Here is a 15279-nt window from a genome sequence, read left to right as displayed (position 1 = left end):
AAGGACAAATGGGTAAATAGAAAAAGTACACCCGAAAAAACAATAATGCAACTGGAAAATCCTGTACGCGTACGGTAGTTTTACATCATGATTATGAAAAATTGTTGTTTCAAATTTTACACATTTTTTTAGGTAAATGGTAAATAGATCGTTGCCAGAAAATTAATTCTGGAATCAAGCTGACAAAAATAATAATTTATTTATTGGTTTTTAGTACTCAAAATGATAATAAATGAATGTTACCGTTCTGGAGATATTTAAAGAAAAACATCGGAATGTACGCGAAATTAAATCTTGAGTTTCAAACCGATAAAATATGACCGTTACACGTTAAGACAAAAGATGAGCGCGACACGTTAAGACAAAAATCACTGTCGTGATCAGATTTCTTTCTTTCCATGTCTCAGACTCTCAGTCGGATATAGCTCACGTTTACATAAATTCTTCTCAATCCGACTACAAGTTCCCTTATTCGTTTTGTCTCTCATCAACCGATGCTTCAGGAATCCAAAAAGGAAATCGCATCTCTACAATCAGAGGTAATGTTTAAAATTCAGTATTTGTTTCTATGTGCAAACTCTGACACATGCTTCTTTTATGTAAGAGTATAACAGGAGAAAAAGCTCTCGAGATTAAAAGAAACTGCTAAAACAGGGAATGAGGTAGGTTTCTCAAGCATTCTTTCTCGGTTGATCAAATCTTTTTAACAGGGTTATGCTTGTTCTCTGTAAATAGCATCTGATTTTGTATGTGCTCTTTTATATCTTCTGTTTTTATGCAGGGAGCGATTGGTCGGCAACTGATCCAGCTAAGGAGCAGACAGCTAACTTACAAGGTAGCCGAGCTCAAATGCGAGGCTTGGCTACTCATACACAGGTCTCTTGATTCTAACTTCCCTCGTTTTATAATCATGTTCTGAAATTGGCTATTGGAAACTTTTTAACTTTGGTGTTTTAGGCTAAAGCATTGCACATACTTCGGTTGGTACAGGAATCCAAGGTGCCACTAAGGCAATGGCAGCTATGAGCAAGGTCAGATTCCTATTTAACACATATCAGATTTGCCCATATGTTTATTCGTTTGGATGGAGTCATCAGATTAAGTATTTTTGAAGGTCATCTTGCTGTGATAAAAAAACTTAAATCCAGTAGAACTGGCCCTATAATCTAACTAGATGTTTCTGATGTTTCTGGAATATGGATTCAGCTAAACAGGCTAAGGTTATGAGAGAATTCCGAAAACAGTGCGCAAATAGACATGGTTGTAAGTTGTAACAATCCATCTTTTCTTTTCCCTTTTATTTTCGGAATTTAGAATTTAATTCCCAATATTTTCACAAATAAAGGTATTAACAGTACAAAATATTTTTAGATTTAGAACTAAATTAAATATATTCTCAAATAAAGGTATTTTTAACTTTACACATTTTGGATTTTAAAATAAAGGTATTTTAAATTTATAAAATATTTTAGTTTCGAAAAAAGTGTAGGTGATATAAATAAAATTCAATACCTTGAAAACAAACCAAACTTTTGCACTCTATCCATAGAATTTTCTATATTCAGTTAGAGGGATACATATGTTTAAATGTTTTTATATTGTGTAATTATGATACTTGCACTAAGTTTCTATAAAATATATTTATTGAACTAAAATTTTTAAACAAATATTAAATTTTCAACTAATGTGAAAACAAATTGCATTTTACATCTTGTCCTTATATTTTCTTTGATCCGTTAGAGATATAAAAGTTTAGTTAGTTTACACTTAGGTTATAAATTTAACATTTATTTGAGAACAATAAAGTGGTTTATCAATTTTCAGATTTATAAAACATTATATATTTTTGTGACCAATAGATTGTGAAATATTTTTATTTGAGAACAATCTAAAGTGATTTTTTTCAATATTGTAAAAACTAATAAAACTTAGCATCATGTCTCTACTTTTTTATAAGCTTAATTCACATATCCCTAATAATTCCTGCCGAGGCTGATATCCGAACATCAATCAGCTGCTGTCAAGGGACGGTCAATAGCGGATAATGTCTTGATCACACACGAAATTCTGCACTATCTACAGCACTCAGGAGCAACAGTCCGATGCAGTATGGCGATTAAGACGGATATGAGCAAAGCATATGATCGTATCGAGTGGGGATTCCTACGAAACGTCCTTGCACAGTTTGGTTTTCATGATACTTGGATTTCTTGGATAATGAATTGTGTATCCTCTGTATCCTACTCGTATCTCATAAATGGTGCAGCTCAGGGTCGAGTAGTACCCACCCGTGGAATCCGTCAAGGCGACCCCCTATCTCCGTATCTCTTCATCCTTTGTACGGAAGTTCTTTCGGGGCTTTGTAAGAAAGCGCAGGCACACGGGGAGATGGTTGGTATAATGGTCTCTCGGAATAGCCCGGCTATAAACCACTTGCTTTTTGCGGATGATACTATGTTCTTTAGTCGGACAGACGCTAGGAGTTGTTCTGCCCTGCTCTCAATTCTCAAGAAATACGAAACTGCGTCGGGACAATGCATCAACCTCGGAAAATCCTCGATAACTTTTGGAGCAAAAACCCCGGGAGAAGCCAAAAGACGCATCCGTGAACTGTTTCACATAGAAAATGAGGGGGGCATAGGTAAATACCTAGGACTGCCGGAACACTTCGGGAGAAAGAAGCGCAATATCTTCGCAGCCCTTGTAGATCGGATGCGACAGAAGGCACAGAGTTGGACTACTAGAGTCCTTTCGGGGGCGGGCAAAATGGTGCTGTTGAAGGCGGTCTTGGCTGCTATGCCTACTCACTCCATGTCTTGCTTCAAATTACCTTTATCGCTTGTTAAGCAGCTCCAATCCGTCCTTACGAGATTTTGGTGGGATCTTTCTCCGGAGATCAAAAAGATGTGTTGGGTTTCTTGGAGTAACCTCTCAAAACCAAAAAATGCCGGGGGACTTGGATTCAGAGAGATAGCACAATTCAATGATGCGATGCTTGCAAAAATTTCTTGGAGGATCCTAAAGGAGCCAAATTCTCTGCTCGCAAGAATAGTGATGGGGAAATACTGTGGGAAGTCTCCTTTCCTTGAAGTACCGGCCACTAATGGAATATCTCATGGATGGCGGGGTATCCTGCTGGGGAGAGACCTGCTATTAAAAGGGCTTGGGTGGGCCTTGGGGTCGGGACGGGGAGTCAGCATGTGGACTGAGCCGTGGTTATCTACTTCTGAACCTGTATCCCCAATAGGGCCTCCTACTCGTGTGAATCATCTTTGGAAGGTGTCGGAACTAATAGACCCTATCTCTAAAGACTGGAATGTAGCTGTTATTAAAGAAAACCTACCTCAGTATGAGGAGGATATCCGTAAGCTCATTCCTAGCTCCTTCCAGCTGGAAGATGATAGAGTTTGGTTACCAAACGCAAATGGGAGCTACTCAACAAAATCAGGATATGCGATTGCAAAGCTCTTCAATGGCAATGAGAAGGATAGGGAGTTTGATTGGAAAAAGTGTGTTTGGCAGGTTGAGACCACTCCGAAAATTAAGCACTTCCTCTGGAAATCAAATTGCAAGGCGCTACCGGTTGGTTCCCTGCTGGAAGCTCGTGGACTCTCGGTTTCTCCAGTCTGTCGACGTTGTGGTGCTCAGGAAACTGAGTTACATGTCTTACTCCAATGCCCTTTCGCTGTAAAGGTCTGGGAGTTGGTTCCAGGCCTCCACAAACCATCACATATCAACATCGATTCGATTGGCCAACTCCTTCTACACTGTAGAAGAATGATATCACTCCCTCCAACAGGTTTAGGAGGCACCCCACTGTATCCTTGGGTATTGTGGGTTCTTTGGACCAATCGGAATAAACTTCTGTTTGAGGATAAGAAGTTCTCGGAAGAGAACTCAGTGCTGAAAGCGATTCAAGACGCTAGAGCTTGGAAGGCTGCTCAGACTTATGTCGAAAAGCCTTCTTTACCACCCGCTGTGGTCCCATATGGTCCTCTACCTACTGATAATTCTTATACATGGTCTGTTTTCTCAGATGCAGCTTGGGACTCTTCAACAGGTAACTGTGGCATGGGCTGGCAACTCCGAGATTCCTTGGATGTGTGCGCAGAAACATCTTCCTCTCACCGACGTTTTGTGCCCTCGGCTCTTGTGGCTGAGGCTCTGGCGGTTAAAGCTGCAGTAACGGCAGCTCTCTCATCACATGTTAGTAGTCTTCGTGTCTACTCGGACTCAAAGTCTCTCATCCTGCTCTTGAAGTCTCAGGGACAAGATGTTAGCTTGAAAGGCGTACTCCATGATATCAAAATCTTGGCGCGTTCTTTTGAATCTATCTCCTTTTGTTTTGTTCCGCGTTTAGCGAACTCTGTTGCTGATTCTATTGCTAAAACTGCTCTGTATTCTCTGCACTCCTCTGTTCTTGTAACAGAGTAACTCTCCTTTAATTAATCAAGTACTATTTTGATCAAAAAAAAAAAAAAAAAATTCACATATCCCTAATATGTGTAATATTTGTATAATATATATATATGCAAATGTATATTTGTATGCATATATATATATATGTCTGTATATGTGTATATATATGCATATGTATATATATGCATATGTATATACATGCATGCAAGCATATATGTATAAGCGTACAAAATACATATGTATATATGTGTATAAGCGTATGTATCCTAGGTTCAAACCGGATTTACCTTAAGGTCAAACCCTAAACCCCCCACCTTACGGTTAAACACTAATTCCGACCCTAGGCTTAAACCCTAAATCCTTCTCTCGGGGTTAAATCCTAAACCCTACCCATAGGGTTAAACCCTAAACCCTACACTTAGGGTTAAACCCTAAACCCTACCCCTAGGATTAAACCCTAAACCCTACCCCTAGGGTTAAACCCTACCCTACCCATAGGGTTAAACCCTAAACCCTACCCATAGGGTTAAACCCTAAACCCTACCCCTAGGGTTAAACCCTAAACCCTACCCCTAGGGTTAAACCCTAAACCCTGCCCCTAGGGTTAAACCCTAAACCCTGCCCCTAGGGTTAAACCCTAAACCCTGCCCCTAGGGTTAAACCCTAAACCCTGCCCCTAGGGTTAAACCCTAAACCCTGCCCTTAGGGTTAAACCCTAAACCCTGCCCCTAGGGTTAAACCCTAAACCCTGCCCCTAGGGTTAAACCCTAAACCCTGCCCCTAGGGTTAAACCCTAAGCCCTGCCCATAGGAATAAACCCTAAACCCTGCCCATAGGAATAAACCCTAAACCCTACCCCTAGGGTTAAACCCTAAACCCTACCCCTAGGGTTAAACCCTAAAACCCTACCCCTAGGGTTAAACCCTAAACCCTAGGGGTAGGGTTTTAGGGTTTAACCCTAGGGGTAGGTGAAGTCCTAAACCCTGCCCATAGGGTTAAATCCTAAACCCAACCTAGGAATAAACCCTACCTTGGAATAAACCCTAAACCCTACCCCTAGGAATAAACCCTAAACCCTACCATAGGGTTAAACCCTAAACCCTGCCCCTAGGGTTAAACCCTAAACCCTGTCCCTAGGGTTAAACCCTAAACCCTGTCCCTAGGGTTAAACCCTAAACCCTACCCAGGGTTAAACCCTAAACCCTACCTAGGGCTAACCCTAAACCCTACCCCTAGGGCTAACCCTAAACCCTACCCCTAGGGTTAAACCCTAAACCCTACCCCTAGGGTTAAACCCTAAACTCTACTTCTAGGGTTAAACCCTAAACCCTACTCATAGAGCTAAACCCTAAACCCTACCTGGGGTTAAAACCCTACTCCTAGGGTTAAACCCTAAACCATACCTAGGGTTAAACCCTAAACCCTACTCCTAGGGTTAAACCCTAAACCCTACCCAGAGTTAAACCCTAAACCCTACCTAGGGTTAAATGTGTGTGTATGTATATATACATGTTATATATGTATATGTGTATGTATATACGTATATATGTGTATATATGTGTCTATGCGTATACGTATGTATATATATATATATTTTTTTTTGAAAATATATGTATATATATATGTATATGCTTATATGTATGTGTATATATACGTATGTGTATGTGTATACTTTCGGAAAATGCAACACGATGCAAGACTTTCTTTATAGATTTATATCTCTATTTGAATTTCTAAACATATACGAGTAAGAGAAAAAATTTGTTTAATTTTTCTGGTCGAACTCAAATTTCCTGAAATCAAAAATTGACTTTTTATTTTGTTGTTTATTATAATATCGATAAAGAAAATGATTTGATAGAAAAAAATAAATTTTTCAGGGTTTTCGTTTAATTCTGATAAATTAATTGTTCTATTTGATTTCATTTTTGTTGTAAGAAAATAAAGCATTGAGCTGAAATAACTCACTCGATACACTTTTTAAAGGTTTACGTAGTACAATTGCATCTAATAAGCTTTTTACAATGTTTGTTCAATTGTTTTTTTCCCGCAAATGCAATATAGGGATAAGGTTCGTCAATAATGATATCTCCCAACATACCAAAACTTGATATCACTAAAGTAGGAGATGTAAGAATTGATATATATAGAATAACTTTTTATTTGATTGATAATCACATAACACCAAAGAAATCTTACCCATTTGCATCAAATTTTTAACTTCCTTTTCGCATTTTTGGTCCTCCAAAAGAACACACTAAAATAAGAGGCAATCACTGATTGGTAGCATACTCGATCAAACGAGTTATTTTTTTGCCTACTACGGATTTCATATTAGGTCAATACACTGAAAATCAATAACCCCATAACCCCAAGAGCTACCGGAATACTGTTTTGTTGACAAGTACTTGTTTAAATAGCGCCAATCAACCCTGTCTTTTTTAGCATATGCAATACACTTTTTTTACCATATCTTTATCCATAGGATTCCAAGTACCCGGATCAAACGAAAGCTCAATTTTCTCTGAACTGGTTATTTTCGAATAATGTCCACATTCTGAAAAAATGTTCTTTTCGACCTTCTTATACATTAATCCATAACAGTTGTCGTATTGAATCCACAATTGATTGTAGTTTTTAGTTATATCGATGGTTTCTAATAAGTTTTTGTAGCTATCTATTTTATTTTATTATTTTTCTCGCTTTTGGATCCTATTTTTTATACGTAAGCTAGTTACAAAATCAAATCGTGAGCCTTGAAGCGTGTCCGAGCTCGTCTGAGAGCAATGCGTATATGTATGCATATGTTTAAACTTCTGTATATGTGTATGTATACGTATGTGTATGTGTAAATCAAAATAAATGTTTCAGTTTCACCATATGTGTAAGATTCTTTCTGAACTTCTGTAAGATAACAAAAGAGATCTGGACTGTTGTCAATAAAATTCTTTCATCTGATTATCTTTGATAAATTATGGGAAAACGAAGTTAACATTTAGATACCTAACCAGTAAAACCACCCTAGGAGAAAGCTTTGAACAAAGCTAAATAATGGTGCTGCAGTCATTCAACACTTTTTTTTTTTTGGTCTAAAGTCACTCAACACTTTGTTTAGGTTGTACTGTAAATCCATTGGTTGATCGTTTGATTGTGTTTGATTTTATTTTGATTTCTCTCTGTAACATACTTGTTTTGTTTGGTAGTACCGAAAAGAAACACTTTTTTTATTCATAAGTCTCTTGATATAAGATGACTCGAAAAGGAAAAACAAAAATAAAAATCACAGTCAAAACCGTTCTCTCATATTTATCGATTCTTCTTCTTGTTTCAAGAAGCTTGGATCAAAGTTTTGCACTGTAATGATCAGGCAACATAGTAGATGGAGTTTGGGAGCTTGAAGGTTCTCTTGGGAAGAGGACAACCTGCGAAGCTGCTCCATTGGCTTCCCATCACTCCCCATACTCTGTAACCAAGACCCATCAGCCATGTTCTCTTCTCTGACATGTACTGTTTAACTTCCTTGTGCTCATCTTCTATTCCCCTGCATTGTTCAGTATTTCTAGTTTTAGTATACCGGTTATCTAATCCGGTTATAGTAAACCAGAATCATTAACTAGAGTGGTGTACAACCTTGTTTTTACTTTTTAGCTTAATTTTGGTTTAGAGAATATATAAACCAAATAAGAGGTTGGTTTTAAATATCTGGTTATAATTGATTTATATGAGTTTGTTCGGTTTAGACAATGTATGAACATAATAGAGTTTGGTTTTCTGATCTCCGGTTTAATTGTACCTGAGGATGAGGTTGGACCAGCCATAGTAACCGGCTTGGATGAGGTTGTCAACGGTGGCAGATCTGAGATATTCTTTCCGGGAAGAGACCAAGAAGATCTTGATGCCTCTTTCTCTGATGTCATGGTACAGTTTCACCATGTGTGGCACTGGTGGTGCTTTCCTCTTCCTCATCCAATCTTCAAATTTTGTAGAGTTCAACTTCTCTCCTCTGTTTTCAGTTCCATAATCACATTATTAGTTTCATCAAACAAGATTAAACCCCGGTTATCATAAACCGGCTGAGTTAGAGAGCTAGAATAGATTTACCCAAAGAAGCCATTCTTCTCGTGGTACGGAATGGTAGAGAGAAGCGTGTCATCGATGTCAAAGATCCAAGCATCCATGCCATCACACTTTGTTTTGGTACAACACATGCTCCCGAAATGAAGGATGACCTCATCAACGGCTCTCTCCACGTCATCTTCGTACTGCGACGACGTCATGTACTTCTTGACGTGCGACACGCACTCCTGAGGCACCACATCGAAGTTTCTGACGTTATGAACTTCCACGTTGATCCTCCAGCTTTCGCAGTACCGTTTCAGGTTCGTCGAGACCCCTGAAGAAACAATACCGTTTTGGCTTGACGATGACGACAGTCCTTTGAGCTGGTTCAAGATGTTCCAGTCACGAGCTGAGACGACTCCGACCAAGAGTGAGGCTAGTGCTAGAGAAATAAATATGGATCGGTCCATGTTTTGAAAAAGAAGAGGTTTAGATCTTTGAGAATCTGATCACAAGTGTGTATGTAAAGAGGATTTTATAGGTAGAGAAGAGTCGAAGTACGTAGCCATAGCAATAAAGAATTAGAGAAGCACAAATCTGAATCCAAGTTTTTGGCCTTTAATTAATTTTAATTTTTGTTGTAATGTTATTGTCAGATTTATTTTAGCAGTGATCGTTGTTTACTATGTTGATGCATGGTAGGTATTGTTTTTTTTTTAAATTATGTTTAAATATTTAACAATAGATACATGAAAATGGTTTGAGTTCTCTTGAACATTATGAATGAATGTGTTTGACCCAAAAAAAGATACATGAAAATGGTAACATGGCTGTTTTAACTAGGATCCAAACGATACCACGGGAGAAATTAAACGATCCAGTCTCCATTCAAAGTAATTACACAATAAATTGTTATCTGTTTTGTATTTATTTGGCTTTATGAAATGGAAAGGACAAGAGACATATAGATCTAAAGGTACGTGGTCAGGTTATGGTGAGTTGGTGACAAAACTGATTGAAGAGTGGGAATACAAGCACATGGAATTTAATTTCTTAATAAATAAATACCGGTGAAACCCCAATTGTATAGTGATTTGCTAGTGCGGATAGATGTAGACAAAGTTTTAAATATATTACACAAACATAGACACATACAGAACGTGGCTAAGCATGACCCTCAAGATCAACTCGCATTTGCCATTTTCGCATAAATATGTGATAATTGTCAGTACCAATAATTCGTTACGAGTTGACAATTTAAACACTCGATTTTGCTGAGCTGCAATCAGTTGTTCACATGAACAATAACAAACCATGTGAAGAATTGACAAAATATAATTTTTTTTTTGCTAAAATGTAAATATCATAGATGAAAGAAGCTTTTACAAAGCAATATCTTAAGTTTGAACTGGCAAAAAAAAATAAAAAACAAGATGGATCATGGACAAATACACTAACTAACTTATCTTAGCCACTTGGCCATAAGCAAACTGAAAGCCTTTCTAACCCTGTTAGCCGAAATAATGTTTCTCATCTCCTTATCAATGCCCCTGAAAATTACAGCTGCAGGGAGAGATATCTAGTTATGCCTTAGGTTGTTCTTCATGAGATATCAAAAAAGTGAAGCAAGCTAAAGCTATCACTAATTGGCTTATTAATAGGCCCGTTGCTAAAAATTAAAGGCCCATTTATATTGACGGCCCATATTTAATCACACTCAATCTCACTGTGCATCTACCAAACACATCACGCGTCGTCTCTAACCCTACGAACCCTCTCTTCCTGTAAACGAGAAAAAAAAAACTTGGGAGCTCCTCCATCGAAGTCACTTGCGAGCTTCCTCTTCACTATCCGAGGTTCGTATCCTTCCATCTCCCTTTGTATTTCACGAATTAGGAATACAGCTAAGGTTTTGTTTCTGGTAGCTCATGTTCATGGGGTTTATGATTAGGGTTTGCTTGTCCCGCTAGATAATTACGTATCAAGCTTTACGTATTGTGATTCGTATGAAGATATTATTGAGTTTTGTGTTGAGCTGCTGTTCTCTATCTATGTAGTTACGATTAGGTGCTAATCTTAATGGCATCCATCGATGAGTGTAGGACTAGTCTTATATGTGCTGATTCCACTGTCATGTAAACGTCGTTTTTGTTGCAGTTACTGTTTAGAGAGTTATGGGAGAAAGCCAGGCCATGGTTGCTGAGGGCTATAATGCTTCTGCTGCTACTGTGGAATCGAATATTGATTCATCTCAATCGGTCGCTAATGTATCTTTGGTCAATGGGACTGGACCTGAAGGTGGTTTAACTACGTCTGCTGAGAATGGAACTGCAACAGATAATGTGCCTGTAACAGCTCCAGGAGCAGGACATGTAGAGAATGCTGGTAATTTCTTCTTCTATTCAATAGACACATCACTGAGAATTGAATTTGTCGTGTTAACTTCGATGATATAATTATTTACTTATTCCATCTCTGTTGTGAAAGGTTCTGCTCTTTCACCGGAAGAGGAGCGCTTATGGAGTATTGTAAGGGCTAATTCTTCAGAGTTCAATGCTTGGACTGCCCTGATTGAAGAGACAGAGAGGATATCTCAGGTATGTGTGGATTCTCATAATTAATTTACTTTTGTCCTCTATTTACTAAGCTTTGACCTGTGAAAAATTCTATGTGGATTTCATGGTTTAAGTATCTGAATCATGTTTCCATTTAACTTATTTGCTAGTATCGGAATCTTATAAGTCGCTTTCATCTTTGTATAATGTTAGGTACTTCATTTCCTTTTTTCAAGATTGGTAATGTTTTCTTGCTTCCCTAATTACAGGACAATATAGCAAAGATCCGGAAGGTGTATGATGCTTTCCTAGCTGAATTCCCTCTGTGTTATGGCTATTGGAAAAAGTATGCGGATCATGAGGCTCGGGTGGGGGCAATGGACAAAGTCGTGGAGGTTTATGAAAGAGCAGTGCAGGGGGTGACTTATTCAGTAGACATATGGCTGCATTATTGCGTTTTTGCCATCAATACATATGGAGATCCGGACACGATCAGAAGGTAATGAGTGCTTATTCTTCTATTTGTATGTGTATTAATAGTTTGATTGGTTTTTCAGTTACCTAGAAAAATGATTTTTGCCATCTAACCCTTTTCTTAGATTGCTACAGCAAGTTCTCTCATTTGTGGCGGAAAGATCTGATGGAATTTGTTTAGAAATATTTATTTTTCATACAACTCACTTGCTTGTTCTGGTGAACCTGCTCCATTTTTGTGGTGGTTTATACTTCTTTTGCTTGAAAATTTTGAAGTTAAAAAATACCTGTTTTTATTGTTACCCTCCCCTCGAAGTGTATCCATATGCAAAATGCTGCTGGGAAGATCTCAACCAGTTTTGGGCTTTAGGTAGCCTCTGACTACTCGATTTTGGCCACGGTATGCTTTTACCAGGAAGGTAAATGCAGTGTTTGGCAGTATTCTGCATTCAAAGAGTGAATCCTTTTTTTTTCATCCATAGAACTTGTGCCTCTTTATTGATTGGACGTGTCTATGTATCTATCAGCGTATATGACATTCTTTTTTCTCTTTTGCTTCTGCAGCCTTTTTGAACGAGCTGTGGTTTACGTTGGAACTGATTTTCTGTCCTCTCCATTGTGGGACAAGTACATAGAGTATGAGCACATGCAGCAGGACTGGAGCAGACTTGCCATGATTTACACCAGAGTATTGGAGAATCCTATTCAAAACCTTGATAGATACTTCAGCAAGTAAGTTCAAGTGAATTCATCAATCATTTTCCTCTGCACTCTGAATTGGATATTTCATGTGGATTACGATCGCTATGTTGATTTAGCGCTTAATCGAAGTGAGCCATATGGCAAATGAGCTGTTGTCGTGCATATGATAAACTGATTTTAAGTGCTAGGATTCTTAGTTCATGGTCAGAATTTTAGCGTCTTTCTGTTGTTGATAAATGCTATTCTTGCTACAGCTTTAAGGAGCTAGCTGAAACACGTCCTCTGTCCGAACTTAGGAGTGCTGAGGAATCTGCAACAGTTGCTGTTTCTAGTGATGCTTCTGAAACTGCACCATCTGAGTCTGATGGAAAGGCAGATGAAGGAAAGTCTCAAGCTGATGGTACCTCTGAACCATCTAAGTTGGAAAGTGCTGGTTCAACTGATCCTGAGGAACTGAAGAAATACATTGGCATCAGAGAAGCCTTGTATATCAAAGCCAAAGAGTTTGAATCTAAAATCATTGGTTTTGAAATGGCTATAAGAAGACCTTATTTCCATGTACGGCCTCTCAATGTAGCAGAGCTGGAGAATTGGCATAATTATCTGGACTTCATAGAGAGCGATGGAGACTTCAATAAGGTACTTAAGTTCTTAACTCTCTTATATGTGAATATCCAAGTACTTTTGTAGATTAAGTCGCACCTCTGTAATATTATCGACCTACAGTTAAGTAGTATTTGGTGCATCATATGCTTTATTGGGTTTCCATTGGATCAAAGCATGTGCCTATATTTGGTAACTTTAAGGCTAAGTAGAAAGTATTTGACACTCTCAATTTGTCAATAGTTTTTATGGTACGTGAGTTATCGCTGTTTTTGAAAGTACCAACGTTATTAATGAAGGGGTCTTCATAACAATCTATCTGTCATTCTCTGTTCTACTTGTGGAGTGTTTGCTCTTTCTATGTTTACATATTTTTGGTTTTTAGCAGTGATCATCATGTATGCTTTACATTAGATTATTTTCCAACAGGTGGTCAAGCTCTATGAAAGATGTCTCGTAGCGTGCGCAAACTACCCAGAATACTGGATTCGTTATGTATTAAGCATGGGATCAAGTGGAAGTATGGACCTTGCAGACAACGCCCTTACTCGAGCAACTCAAGTCTTTGTCAAGGTATGAAACATGATCTCATCTCATTACTTTTGATTGGCTTTGTAGAAAAATTAATATATTGGCGTTCTTGGTTATTTATTTGCTTTCTTTTCTGTGGCAGAGACAACCAGAAATCCACCTTTTTGCTGCTCGATTAAAAGAGCAGAATGGGGATATAGCTGGTGCTAGAGCTGCATTCCAATTACTGCATTCTGAAATTTCTCCCGGGCTTCTTGAAGCAGTAATTAAACATGCGAACATGGAACAACGACTAGTAAGTTTTCATGAACAAGTAGTAACTGAAGAACTAGCTTAGGTTATTATCACCACTCTAATTTTCCTTTACTCGTCTCCTAATCTTATTCGTAGGGAAATGTGGATGATGCTTTCTCTGTGTATGAGCAAGTGATTGCTGTTGAAAAAGGCAAAGATAACTCCATATTACTGCCGCTGCTGTATGCGCAGTATTCAAGGTTTTCATACTTGGTATGTCTACTAACTTTATAAAACCGAACACCTTTTGTTAAGCTTTGTTGAAAGAGTATTAACAGGTTTGGCTTCTTTCTTTTTTTTCGATGATACTTTCAGGTTTTACGTGACGCTGAGAAGGCTAGGAAGATTATAGTTGAAGCACTTGACCACGTGCAGCCGTCAAAGCATTTCATGGAAGCACTGATCTTTTTCGAGACCATTCTGCCACCACCAAGGAAGATTGAATACCTCGACCCACTCATTGAGAATTTGATAAAGCCAAATGTAGACACCCAGAACACTGCAAGTTCCACAGAGAGAGAAGAGCTTTCATTGATATATATAGAGGTAACGGAGACCAATCTGTTCTTCTAAACTTAAGTCTTCTCAGTATCTAAATTATTGTTTTTAATATGAAATGTGTGTATGGATTTGGCAGTTCCTGGGTCTTTTCGGAGATGTTGAGTCCATTAAAAAGGCGGAAGATCGACATTGTAAGCTCTTTTTACCTCACAGGAGCAGGTCAGAGTTGAAAAAGCGTAGCGCAGATGAGTTTCTCTCTTCAGATAGGACGAAACTGGCCAAAACGTACAATGAAACTGCGCCTGCTCAGCCAGTGTCCAATGCATATCCAAATGCACCGGCTCAATGGTCCGGTGGTTATGCTGCACAGCCTCAAGCTTGGCCACAACCACAAGCAGCTCCTGCACAACCACAGCAGTGGAACCCTGCTTATGGCCAGCAACAGGTAATTGAAAACCAACTCGTTTACATCATTGCTTAGCTTTTACTCTTATTAACGTTTTCATTATTCACGTTAGGCTGCGTATGGTGCATATGGTGGCTATCCCGCTGGCTATGCTGCTCCACAAGCACCAACACCCGTGCCACAAGCCGCTGCTTATGGGGCATATCCTCCTCAGGTAACCGATTATGTTTAAAGAGTGATTAAGCTAAAAGTTGGCTAACTTAGAATTGTTTAATTTGATCAACTAATGAAATGATTATTTATTTGTGAAAACTTCAGGCATACCCAGCTGCAGCTACAGCACCATTGGCTGCCCCGGTCCAGCAACCCGCTGCTGCTCCTCCTCAAGCTTACTACAACACTTACTACTGAGTCTGTTGGTGTTGCTTGTCCTTAGCCATTTTCTCTTTAGCTACTCAAGTTTAGTGTATGACTCGTCTTGATGTTTTTACGTGTCTCTATTCTCGATCAGTGACATTAGTTTTACTTTCAAGTTGCTTGGATTTCCGCCGGTTATGATACAGATTGTAAGAGACAAGTTTGAATTGATGGGCCGGTTAGTGCGGTTTAGCAAACAAAGTCAGCATTTGATCTTTTTTTTGCTATATTTCCCCATATTAACATGTCTCCTTCTGGAAGTAATGTCCCGCGAACTAGCCTTTATGGGTAAATTACACCCTTCAAACTGTAAAATGT

General features: G+C 38.6%; 3 protein-coding genes across 4 annotated transcripts; 2 read left to right on the top strand and 1 right to left on the bottom strand.

The window, feature by feature from the left end:
* Positions 1 to 2109: 2109 nt before the first annotated feature.
* Positions 2110 to 4434, top strand: LOC125576980. The gene has a single exon (XM_048737547.1). The coding sequence runs from the start codon at positions 2110 to 2112 to the stop codon at positions 4432 to 4434; it is 2325 nt and encodes a 774-aa protein (XP_048593504.1).
* Positions 4435 to 7627: 3193 nt separating this feature from the next.
* LOC106397465 (acid phosphatase 1) lies at positions 7628 to 9074 on the bottom strand. The gene is made up of 3 exons (XM_013838048.3): positions 8521 to 9074; positions 8213 to 8422; positions 7628 to 7960 (listed from the first exon to the last, which is right to left on the bottom strand). Exons 1-3 carry the CDS (start codon positions 8946 to 8948, stop codon positions 7783 to 7785), a joined length of 816 nt encoding a protein of 271 aa, XP_013693502.1. The 5' UTR covers positions 8949 to 9074; the 3' UTR covers positions 7628 to 7782.
* Positions 9075 to 10181: 1107 nt separating this feature from the next.
* Positions 10182 to 15176, top strand: LOC106400444 (pre-mRNA-processing factor 39-2). Of its 2 annotated transcripts, XM_013840803.3 has the most exons (13): positions 10182 to 10334; positions 10636 to 10863; positions 10966 to 11075; positions 11303 to 11532; positions 12072 to 12239; positions 12464 to 12848; positions 13242 to 13385; positions 13486 to 13638; positions 13734 to 13850; positions 13953 to 14183; positions 14275 to 14583; positions 14657 to 14758; positions 14863 to 15176. In XM_013840803.3, the coding sequence occupies exons 2-13, from the start codon at positions 10653 to 10655 to the stop codon at positions 14953 to 14955; spliced, it is 2253 nt and encodes a 750-aa protein (XP_013696257.2). In that variant the 5' UTR covers positions 10182 to 10334; positions 10636 to 10652; the 3' UTR covers positions 14956 to 15176. The 2 variants fall into 2 exon arrangements, with proteins under 2 accessions (XP_013696257.2, XP_013696258.2); XM_013840804.3 differs by lacking the exons at positions 10182 to 10334; positions 10636 to 10863; positions 10966 to 11075 and adding an exon at positions 11824 to 11926 and having other exon boundaries at positions 11318 to 11532.
* Positions 15177 to 15279: the final 103 nt, after the last annotated feature.

The sequence above is a fragment of the Brassica napus genome, chromosome A8 (genome assembly GCF_020379485.1).
Source record: "Brassica napus cultivar Da-Ae chromosome A8, Da-Ae, whole genome shotgun sequence".
Lineage (NCBI taxonomy): Eukaryota > Viridiplantae > Streptophyta > Magnoliopsida > Brassicales > Brassicaceae > Brassica > Brassica napus.
This window is presented reverse-complemented; position numbering and strand designations above follow the sequence as displayed.